The sequence below is a fragment of the Anneissia japonica genome, unplaced genomic scaffold (assembly GCF_011630105.1).
Source record: "Anneissia japonica isolate Jap-2015-1 unplaced genomic scaffold, ASM1163010v1 scaffold288060_len1141017_cov207, whole genome shotgun sequence".
Taxonomy (NCBI): Eukaryota; Metazoa; Echinodermata; class Crinoidea; order Comatulida; family Comatulidae; genus Anneissia; species Anneissia japonica.
In genome coordinates, this window is record NW_022712486.1 from 1059849 (window position 1) to 1077430 (window position 17582).

Consider the following 17582-nt stretch of genomic DNA (forward strand, 5'->3'; position numbering starts at 1 on the left):
ACAATTATGACTTATTAAAAAGATGGTTTTTGACATATTAAATGGATTGTTTATACCTATTAATAAGGATGGTTATGAATTATTAAAAATTATGACTAATTGAAGGGATGGTTTTGACTTTTAAAGTGATGGTTGCAACATATTAATTAGATAGTTATGAATAATTACAAAGGCTGATGATAAGTCACTTGAAGGGACATTATAACATTTGGACTAACATATTGGCAGGAAAATGTTTCAGGTAGATATAGGGTCATATGCTTCAGCAGAGTAGACCTGAAACTGCTTTCATTTTATGATCAGGCAACTGGCATTTAAGAAAATAATCACAACTGCTACACTCAGCTATGTAAATAAATAAGTAACTAGGAAATCACAATGTATTTTTAACATGGGTCTGACTCAATTTTTGCAATTCACATTCATCGCAGTTGTAGTCATAGTACATAGGATGCCTGCGGTGTAATTAATTACCTTTTTGGAGTTTGATCTTGGTCTCAGAGGAGCACCTGGCTTCAACTTGGCTTTGGGGAACTCAGACAGATATGTCATCATACTAAGGTCATCGACCCTTGGGTTCACCATATCCTCTGGTGCCAACAACTATAAGAAAATAAAGGTATTTTTGTATGAGTTTTCGGCTTATAATAGAAGCAGTTTTCAAGATGACAAAATAACTATAAGATAGAAACCAAAAGAATGTTTGTATGAGTTTTCAGCTAATAATAGAAGCAGTTTTCAAGATGACAAAATTACAAAAAAAGACTGAACTGACCAGCAGAATACTGGTCTTTCAAATTTATAAACAAACATCAATTCATATTAGACTATGATCTGAATACTTACACTGAATGAGAAAATGTTAAAAAAGATGTTTAGATTTTAATTAATAATCACATATATGCCATTATATATAATTAATATATGAAAAATATTGAATCTGTTTTTATACATTTGAGTGGTAAAATTGATTATTAATATGTAACGTGAGGAAGTCATATGTCATGGAAGCTTGGATAATATCAACATTTACACTATATCTCATTGTGAATAAAATAAACACATCAAATTCTTTGAAAATGGAGGCAGTTTCATGAGGCCCTATTGAAATAGTTTATAACACAATCATATAATCAATTCAATTCAAAAAGACAACTCAATATTTATACCTAGTGTATGAATGCTTAATGATGTGTCAAATGTTTACCTAGGCTATGAGGCTAGGCTATAATAAACAAATATTATATAAAAAGAAAAAATATTGGAACATAATGTTTAACTTTTATTTATGATTGAACCAAACATGTATATTATCTACATTTCTGCATTTAATCATTCATTTGTTTGCCCATTTTTAATTCATTTGATTATTATCCATCATTAAAAAAGTATAAAACTTCTTAATATGATTATAATACTGCAGCACAAAGAAAAATGAATTTAGAGGATCTAAAATGTTGTGGCCCCTACTAAACAAAAAACACTATACAGACAAAATCTTCAAATCAATAAAACTCCCTCTCCAAAGTATAGACCCTGACGTTGTTATAAAAATAACAAGAAAGCAAAGAATGGCAGCTGATCAGGGACCTCCTACAAAAACGCAGATTTACTAAAGAATTAGACTAGAATATTATTCTCATGTTTCATACAATAACGCCACTGTTCATACACACAGGGACAACCTACTAAAAATTAAATTACCTGAAAGTAAAGGCATTGAATTTCATTAAAAAAAAAGCGCAAGTGTTAAATTTCTAACAACCTTTAACATGTTCTGATAGGCAAGTTGACCATAAAAATGTCACTTTTAATTGTAACCTAGGAATTTTTGCAATGAAATCATCTGTTAACTGCTAATAACATCCCAGGTCAAGTTATCACTCAACTACCAGCTGAAATTCAATTAAAGTAATTAATTATATTAACAAATGTGCAAATCTTAAATTATCTGATTGACGGTACAAAACAATCTTTTTAATTGGTTTGCTTATTATTAAGATTGAGAATGAAGACTTTCCATAAGCTCCGTTAATAAAGATTACTTTTTGACTAGCAAGAAATATGAATTTGATAAACTGGTTGACACCCTTTGTTGAAAGTAACCACACAGGGGAGAAAAAATGCCGGGAATGTTGGAATATGATTTATCGCTGCAACAGCTGACTACTGTCTATAACAACCAAAATGGCTGCCATTTCAACACTAAATACATCCAAGATATATCATGGATATATAAGCATCTATCACTATTCAACTCAATTTATTGGTGAGAATCCTCCCATTGGGAATTCATGTCAGCATCAAAATACTTCTGATGATTATTTTACAGAGTTTTAATGTACATATAAAAAATGAACTCTGAACCTTGCAGACATAAACATACCTTAAGGCCAAGACCCTGTCTACCATATAAGGTAGTAACCCATCTCTTCTGAATCTACATACTGTATTATATATATTTTGAGAAGTGGAATAAGATGATATGCTATAAATGTAGACCACATTTAATTAGGGAAAAAAATTATTCTAAGCTTTAATAATTTTAACAAAATTATTTTATTATTATTTATTACGGTAATTATTTATTTACTACTTGATTTTTATGTTTGTTTTTAGTATACTGGAATCACACTCTTTGAGGTGACAGTGTTCCTATTAATATTACCTCATTGGCAAACAAAGATGTATCATTTGGTATAAAAAAAAACTTAGAATTTTTTTTTTTTTTATAGAAAATCGCATGTTTTCTACTGGTAGTTTACCACATACCAAAGATTATTTGAAATTTGAGTGAAAATACCTTCAAAATACCTACAGTAGAATATTGTGCAATACCACACATTGTGAAAGTATAATTACTGAGGGACTTTTTTTATCTGCGTCTATAGTTTAACAGTTTCATTACAGTAGAACCCCAAATAAAGTTAATGTTTAGGATAATTGGGTCAAATATATTCACCTTTAATCTTATGACAGCAATTTTTACATAATCTTTCAACTTTTTTTTTTTGGTTTGTAATTCCTATAGTCTGGTCTAAATTTTACAGAAAGTTTCTTAAAATTTGAATAGATTTGAATAGATTTTTAAAATCTGTATAGATTCAAATTAAAAACAATAAAATAAATTAGAATTGACAATGTGTGCATTACTGTCCAGTATTTAACATACAGTAGGCAATAAAAAACAAATTTTGGCATTTGGAATAAAACGATGTGAAGACACACCTAAAAGAAGCACTGGTATTTAATCATAAATTCCAATCCTCATTATTGGGACTTGACAAAATCAAAAGTTATATACTGCCCCCTGGAGGTTGATAAGTAATCATAACTTTATTTTATATACTAGTTCACTGAATAATGCTGGTAGCCTAAACTTTGATATTAAATATTATGACTTGTGATATACTTATATTATTATTTTATATTCATATTGAATCTTATAAGTTATGAATGAATAAATGTAATGGTCAGGATATAAATTAATATTAATCTACCATAAAATCACTTAAATCAATCATTAGTAAGTAAATAAAACAAACATTAATAACTTGTGTGATTAAGCAATAAGTTTCCATTTCTTAACACAGAAGAATTTTCCTTTTGATTTTCTTAGTGCTGTTTTTTATAATAATAGTAATAATAATAATATAAATAATAATAATAATAACAATAACAATAATAATAATAACAATAATAATAATAATAATAATAATAACAATAACAACAATAATAACAATAATAATAATAACAATAATAATAATAATAATATTTAGTTGGCATTTAAGATACAGTATATCATTTGCCAGGAAAGAGAATAGGAAATTAGCCTGAACAAAACAATTTGCAAACTTTCCTCTAAACTTGCACTACACAAGTACAAATCTTGCACTGCACTCTTTCCACTTTACTTATTACACTACACAAATACAAAACTTAAACATACCAACTTATAGTCCTGTTAACTTTGAGTAGAAGATACGATGTTGATGATGTCAAATGCCAAATTTTTTAACACGTTATTTTAATTACTCAAGTTCAGTTTTTTAGGTATTTTGAAGGTAGTTTTACATTGGCTGTAAACTGCATTTATGTAATTTTAAATTTTTGTGTTACTGTTCAGCATCAGAAGTTATGAATGTGCCTTCACCTGTTCAAATATGGATAACCTTTTGCCCCAATAACCCACACAAGTTTACATGTCTGGCTTATAGTAAAATGAGACTGTTTATTAATGGATGAAAAGAACTATTGTTGAATGGAGTATGGCATGAATTAATGCTTTGCAGCCAAGATCATTAGGATTACCTTGGTATTAAAGAGGATGATATTAAAGAGGATAACACAGGCTCTTATAATTATCATTTATCACCTCTTTATCCATCAGCACACAGTAGGCAAAGGACTTCAAAACAGGAATAATATAGGCCTATTTTCTTACTGAAGAAGGCCAAGATGCAACATGCAAATTTATTATCCATTCCCCTAGTAACAGTAACGTCTTCAATTAAAAACCGATAAATAATAAATAAATACGTCATCAGAAATCTATTCTATTGGTTACCCTTGCATAGTCAATTATGTTTCATATAAATTTTATTACTCATAAATGCAAATTCACCGATTATAAATGGCAAGAGTATTTTACTTATTGTTACTTTCTTAACATATTCTATTAAATTCCCACAATCCATTGTGTTCAATCACAATACATCCACTGAGTAATTATATAACCTTGGATATATAAGAAACAGGTATTGCCCATAATGCCTTGTGGTTAGGAATACCACAACATAAATGTAATCATTGTTGTTAACTATATTTTTTCAAACTTATCAGACCAGTCCATAATTGACTGAGCAGTTTATTGATAATCTTAATATTTTGGCTTCCTTAAAATAAAATATGAAATGTAAAGCTCTCATGAAGCTTATTGTAAATTCAACGATTTATATCGGTCTCGAATGAAGCTTGCCTATTATACTACAGTATTCATTTAACAACAATTTACATTACTTCAGCCTAACTGTAACTGTACTGCCACAATGTTAGCCTACCCATCATACTTCCTCACTCAAAATACCTTATAGTCTACTATGTCTCACTGCTGTATAGAGCCTACAGATAATGGAGCATTTGTTTAAAATACATCATATAATGTGGGCCCAGGTAGACTACAGTACCTAACATACCTCATCTATCATGTCTACTACTTTGGATCTATTACCAATGCTACATTACTTTAACCTTCTACATGCTCCATACAAATTACTTTGCATCAGTTCACAACTCAATGTAAACTTGACATCCATTATGTCAAAATACTTCCCGTACCATCAATCGTGTCACTCAAAACAAATTTATCATTCCCCATAAATTCTTCAAGACCAATAGAAAAATTATGTTTACAGGAATTCTTGTATATTTTTTTATGGACAAGGTTATGATCGCTGACATGGTGTCACATGAATGAAATGCAGTAAAAACATTAATGTGATAACATTCAATACCAGTCACACATGACTGGGACATGATAATCCTTAACTCTTATATTATTGGTATCTGTGATGTTTAGGCCTCCCATAGGAGAGATTGGGTCACATGGCTTGTACATTGAAAATACGATTGTTAAGTTTCTTTTTCTAAGTAATCATTAAACGCGTGAGGGTATATCACAATAAATGGTGGCAGGGAATAGCCAATAACAAATTGGGGTGCAACATTTGTCAGACCTGCTAAAGTTAGAGATATAGTATCTACCTCGTAAATTAAATATGTGACGTGAGAAACAGATAAAGTTATTATATCATCAACGAAGTATCAAATTTGTTCATCCTCTCTAAGATACCATGACAACAAACCTCCTGTAGACAGCCCACATTCCAAAAACTTAACATTTCATTAGATAATAAATAGTACATTCATGTGCCTGGATTTCAGCCACTGAATCTGGAGTAATTTTTTTAACATCTGTGGTGTAACCTACCTAAGTACACACAATTATTATATATCCACATAAACTAAATAATATTTTCAACTTTACAGGGACGACAAAGGCTATTGTAGTGGTATGCATAAACACAATGCTTAATTTTTTTTAAATATTTTGTTGCCCATACCCCAACATTCAAACAAATTAAATTATTTACGCCTACTCTCAGTTAAACATAAGGGAGCAAATATTATTCCCAATCAACAGATACTGTATATAATAATACTTTGCAAAGAACCCATTACCTTGTAGTCGGTTATTTTTCTTTATATAGAAAAACCGAATTTGTGCAATCTGTGTATTTAATATTACAAAAATTTCAATGAGTTATCAATGTTTTACCAGTAATTGCATTTTTGATGCTTATTCCAGATTTTAATCAGACTTCACTTAATTGGGGTTTTTTTGTGTTTTTTTTATTTAGGTTGAAGATCAAAAAATACAGCGAAGCTTTGCTGGAAGTAATTTCAAATTATTTTCAAATTATGTTTACGATATCCATCAAATAAAAGCAGGTACCAAGGCCACATTCTTTTTGCCTTGCCTTATAAGGTAAGTCACTCTTATGAATCAAATACTTGGCCTGCTTGCGGGTTTCTTAAAGGTTCTGCCAGTAAAATACATTTGTTCAGAATTTAACACAAATCATTGTAGCAGTGACTTGTGTCAAAACAAAATTAAAACACAAATTCAATTGATAATTTAATAAGAACCACATAATGTTTTCTGATTATAAAAACAACAATTTCCAATGGTTTAAGTATTGTTCATTATAGAACTTTTCCATCAAGAATTTTAAGGAATTATGTAAACACTATAAGATAAATTTAAACATATATATGTACAAGGAAAAGTTCTCTCATTCTAATTTCCAATTGAAAGCTTAGCTAACAACAAATTCATATAATTTCTTTTAAAATTTTTTCAAGTTTATATATAGATTTATACACATAATTCTGTAGCCTTCATTTTTAGTCTGATCATAGTGGAAGTGGTTACTACACAAACAAAAAAACAAACCTAAACTACCGGTAATAGTAAATGCTTTACAACAATATATCAAAAGTACTATTATATTTTGTTTCATCTTACATAAAAAACAAATATTTAAATATATCATATATGAGATTACCAGATGATTAAATGTGTCATATAATATTACAGGTCATGACCTACATTGAATGTGCTTTCTTTTTTATTTAAAATTTAAGAAAAAAAATCATCAATGCTTTAAATATTTAGGCCCATAAAAAGGCTTGTAATCTAAGAATTTTCATTACAAATAAATTGTAAATGAATGAAAATTGAATAGTATACTGTATGTATCATTAGAAGTCTTATTTGATCCCTTTTAAACAATCAATTCAAATGTTAATTGGGTTTTTGAGGGGTTTTCGAGATTTTGAAACAGACTGATCTGTTGTTCTGACAACAGTCCTCAGATATTTGGGTCAGAATTGCCATTAAACACATCCTTTCTTGACGTCTGTCCTGCGTATGAGGCTAAACTGCATCCGAAACAACTGCCGGCTACTATTATTTCTGGCAACCCATTTAGTGGGATCAGTGACTGATGACAGTTGGAGGGGAGGGAGATGGTGGTCACCCAGATGCCTGAAAATTTATGCCTGAACAAAAATGGTAGTGAGCTTTTCAATGTTAATTGCCACCCTTGCTTAGTTTAAGGATTAGCATTAGTTCTGAGGGTGAGATTATTTATTCTTTATTGTATTCTTATTGACAATTTTTCATTTTATTCTTACTAATAAGCTCCACTCAAGTGCACAAGTTGTACATCTTGTTGACGTCAGAAATTAACAGGCACAGATTATTTACTTTAGTGAAATACTATTTTCATAATGGTAATTACAAAAAAATTGTAATTGAATTTTGATTTCAGTAGTATGAACGTGTTTATTTACATTCTATACAATGCTAAGATTCTATTGTAAAGACTTCTGTTCTATAATGAATCAAGAACACCTAGGCCTATCCTAAGTTGATGCCAATCAAATTTGAACGCCTTGCTGACGTCATACAATGGTTGTGTACAATACGATTGATAAATTGAAATGGAACTGCATGAAAAATATACAATAGCAGTTTTGGTCCAGTAATAATGAGTTTCCATACAATACTAACCCAGAAAGGATTCTTTGGTATTATTGTTATTTAGGGCACTGTAGGAGCTCCTTATCAATGAATGAATCAAAAAAAATAATTATCCTACTTGGACTAGTGCCAGATTAGCCAGACTAGGCTCTACTTTAGGTTTTCACTGTAACTACTGTATATTCTCAATATTATCGGCTCATAAAATTACAACATAATTTTTTCATTACGTATATGAGGCAGTGGTGGCACCAGGATTTGCCTGACAAGGGGGTCCGATGTCCCTGATGGGGCCTATGTGTTGCACAAGAGCGCAAGTTTCAAACATTTAAAAAAAAGTACATAGAGTTTTATTTTTCTCCCTGACAAATTGTGGGAAGGGGGGTCAGCTCTTCTCGATGGAGAGGCTGTGTCCAAAACTAACTAGCCTTACCTGTGGTACATTCAGCCAATCATCAGCAAGCTGCATGGCCTCTCTGGCATTGTCAAGTTTGTTTGCTGGATCCCAATCTTCCCAATCAGGACACAAACCTACACAAATACAAGTATTTAGTTAATCCATGGATGTATTTCATTTGATTACGGTTGGTAACCTGGCTTTAGTTTACACTAAATAAGGCGATGCAAAAAAATATGGAAGAATTGAAGAGATGCTGAGGTACTATTTAGACAATCAGCTATAATTCTAGCCCATATTCCAACCTTATATTTAGGCTTAATTTGATCCCCCAACACATATATTAATCAAAAAACAGAATTATTAGGCCTATAATTCTATGTAAATAATGTTATAGACTATAATGGATTAAAAGTCTTGAATAGCATTAGCAGTTTTATTATTTCCTCAAATTACTTAAAAAACAATTTGTTTAAATGAATATCCCATGTTAATGGAAGGGTTCAATATAATATTTAAATCAGGCACAATTTAGATTGATTTTGACTTTGATAGCCAACCCCTTAATTCAAAACTGTATTAAGGAATTAGGCCAGTATGACAACTACTCTCTTGTATAGTAAAACCAGCCTGTGGAACAATGACTCAATTTCCCTTTCACCTCATTTTTTGATGGTACGTTTGTGTGATACATCGGTGTCCAAATGCTATGCATTTGATGTTTACCAAAACTCTGATTTTCTTTTAAATTTTTGATTAATTAAGTAGATTTCACTGCTCAAGTACTGTTTATTTCTTTCAAATATTGGGATATGACTTTATTTATTTCCCAGTCTTTCATTTTCACCTGATTTCCTTCCAGTAGCCAAGCCTGAGGCACAGGCCAGAGATGGGAACTTCTGGAGCAAAGCATACCACCTTATGAGGGTATCTACGTATACATGGCCACAAGGAGAGTGACACAGTTTCAATTCTGGACTTAAGTGTTTTTTTTTTTAAATATATGGATTTCCAAGCAGTCTTGTACTGAATTAAACGATGCGAGTCTTTGAGTATTCATATTTATCATTATCATAATAATCATTATTATCATTATCATCATCTTACAGCAATTTAGGGGATGGATTTGCAGTACACCCACGGCGTGCTTCTACCCAAGGACTATGGTAAAGTTGCTTCAGACAGGTCATTGCCTTGAGAGACGAGGGGTTGTGGTTGTCTGGTGGTTGCGAGACAACCATTTTAATCTCCTTATATTTTTATGATTCTTTTGTTGCATTTAGGTGTGCAATCAAAATTTACGACCTTCATTAAGCGTCCTCTTATGTTCATAAAAAATAATTGCTGACAACTAACCTGGGGCACAGGAATCAACTAGAGCACCAACAGCTCGGCCATCGTTCCAATCTTTGTTGAAATTCTTGATTGGAAGATCTGGTACTTTGCTTTGGATCCAGCCTAGAAGTTTCTCTTTTGGTGTTTCCTTCTTCTTTTTCTGTCCATCTACCGCTCCTTCACCCTCTTCATCCCACATCGGCATGCTGATCGAGTAATGCAAAATCAGTGTCCATATTAGACCTAGGATTAGTTTCAAGCGACCATCCACGATATCTGAGCTGTCTGTAATGTAGTAAAGAAAGCAAATACTTCATCCAATCTGGTTACTTGAATTAATTTTGACTTAAAAATTGAATTTCGATTAATTAATGATTTAATTAATACATTTGTTATTCAACTATATCATTTCATTGTTAATTTATATACAGCATCAGATTTTATCTTACAATATTAAAGTACATTGGAATTGGAATATTAAAAGGTTTTGCTTAAGTTACTGTTTAGTATGTCTAAATTCCAATTCATGCTAAATATAAATAACAATACATACAGTAGCATTTTATTGAGTATCTAAATAAAGTACCTTATAAGAAATAGGAAAATAGTCAAAGTAATTATAACCACCTACATGTAGTAATCTTATCTATGTGACAATAGCCCTCTCATGATTTTAAAATATATAACCCGAAAAAAGCGCACTTTAACTTGGGCCAAATGAAAGAATACGCGGTACTTGATACTGTAAGTTTAGATCTAAACATCAACTTTTTTCTCTTAAGTTAACATGAAGACTTACAGTAAGTGAATCATTATTTAGGTCAATTATTATATATAAGGATTACTGAATGAACATTCTAGTTCTCCTCCTTCAACACCTGTTGCACAAAATGTGGAGTTGATACATGGCTGTCTCCAACTATGCGAGTTGATTACAACTCCATTAACGATTTCAATATCTGCTGAAATATATGGAACACTATATAAACCTCATTTCCTGGTGACAACTCAAACATCAAACTTTTTTTTATATTTCCTATTTATATAATGGGAAATCTGTGTTGTATCAACCTACTGCTATCCGAAAGGGTTGAGTTACGCATTAAAAATATATTGAGTTATAAACTTATTCAGTGATGGCTCCAGAAATTTGCTGACAAGGGGTCCGACTATCAAACAGGGATCACGTCAATAAATAAAACTCTGTGATGCGGGTATCCGTTTTTTTTTTTTAGTATAATCAATCGTGATCCAGAAGAGGCTGACTAGAGCCTCAATCAGGGTCCAGAAATAAAATATTCGGGACTGGCAATCAAAATAATGTTTTGCAGGCAATTTAAGACTAAAACCTTGTTGTGGAATCAGACAACCGGGGAGGTGACATGTACAATGGGGGAAATTTCCATTGCCCCCGCCGCCACCTTGATATATTATCAATTATTCAGCAGCAATTGCAATGACAACTTGATTTTAATTCAGAGATCAAATCACTTCTAAATTTATTACATTATAGGAGACAGATATTAAGAGCGGCAGTGCATAACTACTTGTAAAAGCATGGATTATAACGCCTCAACACATGTCGACAATTCATTCACACAGCCAGTGCCGACAAATTTCACTTAACAGAGAATCTAAAAATAGTTACCAGGAACATGAATTATTTGTGAAATCGTGCATTCCTTGCATTAAATGCAGAATGCTATTAAATTTTACACCAATTGTTTGGGTCGAATGTTCCTGGTTTAGGTCAACACTTTATAAAAGTATTTTGATTATAAACTTGGTTTGCAAATCAAATATTCAATCTACTCTCCATCTCTGTTGATTGAGTATACATAAAAATTAACAATAAAGTTAAAAGTATAATGTAAGTGAATGAACCAATGATTTGGTTTTCTCCAACCCACATTATATTTATTCTCATCCGTAAATCTTTTGGATACTTTCCTCAGTACGTGATGTTAAATTTCATTTATGGGTACAGGACACTGTAATTAGAACCATAAACTAAATTATCTAAACCCATGCCATATCAATCTAAAAAAAAATTAGAAAGGGAAATCGTTTATTAACATCAACTGACGACAGAAGAAATGCAACTGAACAACAATTTAAGAAGTACAACTAACAGTCCCCTAGTTCATTATAAATACCCCCCCTAGCAGTTATTTATCTTATCTTAAGTAAACTATATTATCAAGGATGTTTACTTCCTCGTCTTCTTCCTAAACTTCGCAGGGATATATTTTCATTGACATATCACAAAGATGGGACTGAAGGATGAAGCGAGGGAAAGATTGTAGATGATAGTAAAGGAAGTTAGACAGACACTAATTGACCCACATTTCTCAACACGATAAATATCTCCACTGAAAGGAAAGGGACAACAAACAGCCTTCCAGAATAGTGTCACTTGCTTAGCTCATGATGTTTGTTGCATGAACTTGTAGTTGAAAACACTGCCATTCAGTACATAACTTCTAAATTTTTTTGCAACTTCAAACGTATTTGTTTTCAGATGGCTAATGAAATGTGTGTTGCACCTTTTATGTTCTTTGGGAATTATTTTATTATTATTATTATTATTGGTGTGTCAAACAGGATTCATGATGCACCTTCTTCATTAATTCAAAAAACAAAACCATTGAATGGTGGGGAGGGGAGGTGGGAAGCAGTTCTTTGCTCTAATAACACTATAATAATAAGAAATAATAAGTAGAAATGACAGTGGGAAAGAGGAGTTCTTGTAAAGAGATCTCAAAAAGGAACTATCTCCTTTTAAGTTCTGAATTATGCTAGGCACTGGCTTGCCTACAGAGCAAGTTGTTTATGCAGCAACTTTCAACCTTCATTGGTTCACTAATCTCTCAATAGCTCACAACTGGTGCCCAATAACAATCATAGAGCATGTTTCTACCATTCTACAGACAACTTCTCAACTCCACCCTTTAAGGTCATAGGCAGTGAAGCATATCAGATGTCTGTCTGATAATGACACTTCAAAAACAGTTGACGCTTAGACCCAACACCAAACAGAATCAGAAAATATGAAAATCATATTCATCATTGATCTGGGTTGATCACTATAATCATATGGCATTGCTTATTCAATTTAATGTAATATATTATAATAAAAAGTTAAATACTTTCATATAGTAGTTCAAATTTTATTCTTTTCTTAGCATAATAAAAATTTTCCCATTAGTTTAATAAAATTTAAATAATTAAATGAATAATTGAATGATATGAGACAGCAACCAAAAACAAGGTGGCTGAAAGATTATTCACCTGGCAATCTTGATCATAGAGTATTACTATAACACAACAGCCTTTCAAAGTATTATATCAGCTCACATCAACCAAAAAGCAAACAAAAAGTAGGCTAGCTTGCACCATTAAACACAGTACACCCACTGTCCCAGGGCTGATCCCATCATAAAAGGTGAAGGCTTAAGAATACATTGGTGACCTGCGGTTATAATAGAGGTTAAGAAAGGAAGGTACACTGATTTAGGGTTAGCCACACAACTTCCCTATTAACAGCTTATACTTTAAGTCTGTCTAGCCATTCAGAAAATTGTTGGGTTTTTTTGTCTGAATTATTCTTCATCGTTGGTAATTAATAGCCAATGAAAACTTTCTCCGATTTTCTTTGACTAAGCTCCTGAATTTTGTGTATTTACAGTAGAAAGCTTTTTTCAGTAGGGAGAAGCATTATATTATGCTTTCGTTACAACATCCTGACCATTCCAGATATCAGATACATTGATTAGAAAGCAAACCTTGCAATGTTACCACAAAGACCACCATATTGGATTAGACTACTTTTAAGGTGTTGTTTACTCTCTGAAAGGTATCAGTTTTGTATTCAATCAATCATTTATTAGAACATACACATACACCTTTAGATCGGTAGCACTCAAACTATGAATACTTGTTATGACTTTAAAAAGTCAATTCTTTTGCTATCGTATCATCAAAGTTGTTTCAATTTGATCAGATCGGATTGCAATATTGCAAGATAGATGGTTAGCAATCACTGTATGCTAACTGTTGGTACAATGATGGATATACACTTTAAAGTATAGTCTGAGCTACAACTGAAAAAGAAATTCTGAACTCTGACCTGATACAAACAGAAAAAAAGTGCTAAGGAAACAAAGATGCCACTGGTGACAGATACACACAGCAGGATGAGTATGCCATTATTGTTGCTTGGCAACTCCATGGAGATATCTATCACCTTCACTGGACAGAATTTACAGTGACCTGGATATTTTGATCGGCCCAGGGACTGGTGTTCTACAATTTACACCTCCCTGGTTACACATACAGGATGATCTTTCTTTTCATTATTCAAAGAGTAATACAAAAACAGAAACTTCTGTAGGTCTCACTCTAAATAAAGACCCCTTCAATTAAAGACCCCTTTTCTTGGTGCCTAGAGTCAACCGTTCTATTTTTTTTCGAGGGGTGTTTCTTATGTGAGAAATAGGCAAAATTAGTCAGTTTATCCAGGTAAGTATTCACGAAGTAGACTATCTTTATTATTCTAATTACAGACCAAAGCTTTCAAAGACCATGGAAACCCCAAAAGTGGTCTTTAATTGGAGGGAGACAGGTACTTCTTATTCTTTAAAATACGATTTAGTAAATATACTAATTATATAAAATCTTATTACACAAGTCAGGTGTACATTCTCTACTTACCTAGCTTGGTTATACAGTTTCTCTACATGTTCTACCACTTGACCTGCTCTTAAACTTTGGATTTGCTTTTTACCTCAAATATCTCAATAATATTAGATTTTTCTCTTTTTAATCATTATGGGGTTCCATCCAGTGACATCAATCACTGGAGTCCTTTGATGCTCTAAAACCTAGTATCTTTCTTACGAAATGAGACTGTGGTTGTCAGGAAAATCATATTGATATTCCTGGTACTGAACCCTCCACAATGGAACTGCAAGGCATGATCCATTGATCCACAGCTTGCTTCCCCCAATTAAGGCAACTACCTGATTAGTCAAGTTGAAAATTCTTTTAAACGCATGTTTACAGTATGTGTATCTTTAGACAACAGTACAACATTCATCAATGACATATTTTATGACAGCATTAATTGTTCTATGGAACCTCAGGCCTCCATAAATTCCAAAGTCCTATGTTCATTCCAAACAATTCCACTCCTCAAGCCTTATAAAAGACTTGATTATGAAATATCAATGGTGGCAAATAAGCTCTCAACTCCAGAGCCTCAAAGCGATTTGTTATGGAGCATTGATGGCAAGCACTCCCATCCCACGCCTCATAAAAAGGCATTTTTATAGAGCATCATGGGAATTCAATGGGACTGAACACCAAATCGATCATTCTATAAAAGGCACAAGCACCACAGTTTTCTCAGAAGTGGTATGACCTTCCCAAATGAAGAAAAAAAATAATACACAAGGGCAGTAGGTATTAAAATGACTTAAGATGCAGAGACAGTAGATATCACAAAGACTCACTTCTCTGACATCACAAGTAAAGAAATAATAGCAATAGCAAGCAGGATCTATTTTAGTATCTATCTATAATCTATACCAACAATGTACAATTTCTACATGGCTTTAGCTATTTATGAAGCTAATTCCAAATATTAAAGATACACAGTAAGCTAAATGTGACCAATAAATTCCAATATATTATGTTATAATAAATACTAACAGCACTTATAATGTGCCACCTATTTAGAATGCTACTCAGAGGCGCATTTTCTCTTTGACAAAAAGAAGTATATCTATATACCGTACTGACTTGTTGGGGAAAACAAATCAGTGGGGATTTTACAAATTACCTAATCAAAAAGTATAATATATATAAATATATCTGATTTGCATTCTATTCTTTAAATGCATTCTTTATAAACTTCATTATTAAACTAATGTTAAATTCAAAATTGGCTGTTGAATTTTCACACGGTATATACAATGCTCAACTGGGATAAGGGTAAACTTAATGTCACCCATCCTTTGAAAAACACCTCCAAGGTCCTTCTAGAACTTATCTGCAATTGTTCATTCATAATAAATCTCAAGGTTTAGGATGTACAAAAGGTAAAAAGCAACCTTGAGAAGGATGTTTTCTGATTGGTTGACCGCAGACATAGTAAGCATTCTTCTAAGGTCTTTTTCATTCCATCCTAAGTAGAGTACAGTAAATCTCATATGGAAAGGTGTGTATGGATGTATGTACAATACTATAATTTCTATTGTTTGGTACTTGGGTACTGTAGGCCTACACTCAGTAAGTTTGCTTATGGTCTGGCCAGGGAGTTGTTATAACAACTCCCTGGTCTGGCCATACAAGTCATGCTTTCAATTTAAAATCAATGAATGCTTTATGGTAAAGGTAAAAAAGGACTGACAAAAATGAAGGTGTGTAGTTTGTAGCATTAGCATACTATCCAATTATATCATAGATTCATAATAGTATTATCTGTAATTGGCAAGGAAAATTATGTTCTTGGTTCCGATTTTCCTTAATTTAAAAGTAATTATATAAAGCAATGTATAATAAAGTAGGTCATTGTGGTTACTGCATGGGCGTGGTCCGTGTCTACCTGGTAGCCATAGTAGGGGAAAATTTGGGGGGGGGAGCATGGGCCAGTTTCGCGCACCGCACCCCCCTCCCTTTTGGAAGGTAATAAAAAGAAAAAAACAAGAAAAAATTGATGGTCCAGAAAGCCTCGGAGGTTATTTTCGTCGTTTGGTCTGCAGGGGGCATGCCCCTGGCCCCCTAGGACTTGTTTTCTCGATCATCCCCTTTCAGTCCCACTTTTGGACATCTCTGGATCTGCCCCTGCATAGAGAGATGCTTATTATAGTAGGGTCCGGGTAACGTTATCATGCGAACAATGGACATGGAGAATGTGGGAGAGGGGGAGGGGAGATATTTTTTCCATAATATCTATATTCTATATCAGCATAATCATACGCAGCATACAGTATGCAATTATGAGGTACAAGTACACGATTTACTGCACCAAAAATCATATACTATACGTATATAAATTACTGGTACATATAAATTACCAACTGAATGTCAAACACAAACACATGGGACAACTTTAAATATTTTCCCAGACTATCAGTTGTCACTATTTACAAATTGGTATCTAAATCTGCTGAGAGGATCTTGGTTGTTAGAATTGTTAGAATAGTAGACACTACAAAAAAATATTCCTATTTTAACAGTACTTAATGTCAAACTTAATTGTTTCATCCTTTCAAGTATACTATAGTAATATTCCTTGGTATAGACATGACGCGAACATCCTATACGAAGGTATGAAATAACACAAACTTGACAGGTCTTGAAACAGACAGCAAGTTAACAAAATTGCTAAATAATTAATGGTTCTGTTAAAACAAACTGTATTTAATCCCAAGTGATAATCCTGACATTTCCACCAATTAATTATAACTAGACAAAATACATTGCCAAGTGTAATATAATTTATTATGGATTCTTTCTATTTCTGAGTCCTGCTTTGATATGGTTCAAGATTGTGGAACCACCGTTCTTGATCACTGCCAAACTAAACGAAATTGATATATTTCTTAATTATGACTTTGTCTTGGTTTAGAGAATGCATAGAAACTTGTCTGTCTGTTGCATTTAAGTGTACTAAGTGGATGATCAACAAATTTGTCAAATGGCCTTAAGGTTGTTGCTGAATTCTTCAAGGAGATATGT

At 32.4% G+C, this 17582-nt stretch overlaps 1 protein-coding gene across 6 annotated transcripts in view; it reads right to left on the bottom strand.

Annotated features, from left to right (window-relative positions):
- LOC117107841 (filamin-A-like) overlaps nucleotides 1–17582 on the bottom strand; it is a 73312-nt gene that overhangs the window by 44897 nt on the left and 10833 nt on the right. For all 6 annotated transcript variants that reach the window (XM_033249636.1, XM_033249634.1, XM_033249635.1 and 3 more), the window contains 3 exons: nucleotides 9861–10124; nucleotides 8541–8638; nucleotides 475–603 (listed from right to left, as the gene is read on the bottom strand). In XM_033249636.1, coding sequence (XP_033105527.1) covers nucleotides 475–603; nucleotides 8541–8638; nucleotides 9861–10124 — 491 coding nt within the window. The remainder of the gene's footprint in view (nucleotides 1–474; nucleotides 604–8540; nucleotides 8639–9860; nucleotides 10125–17582) is intronic.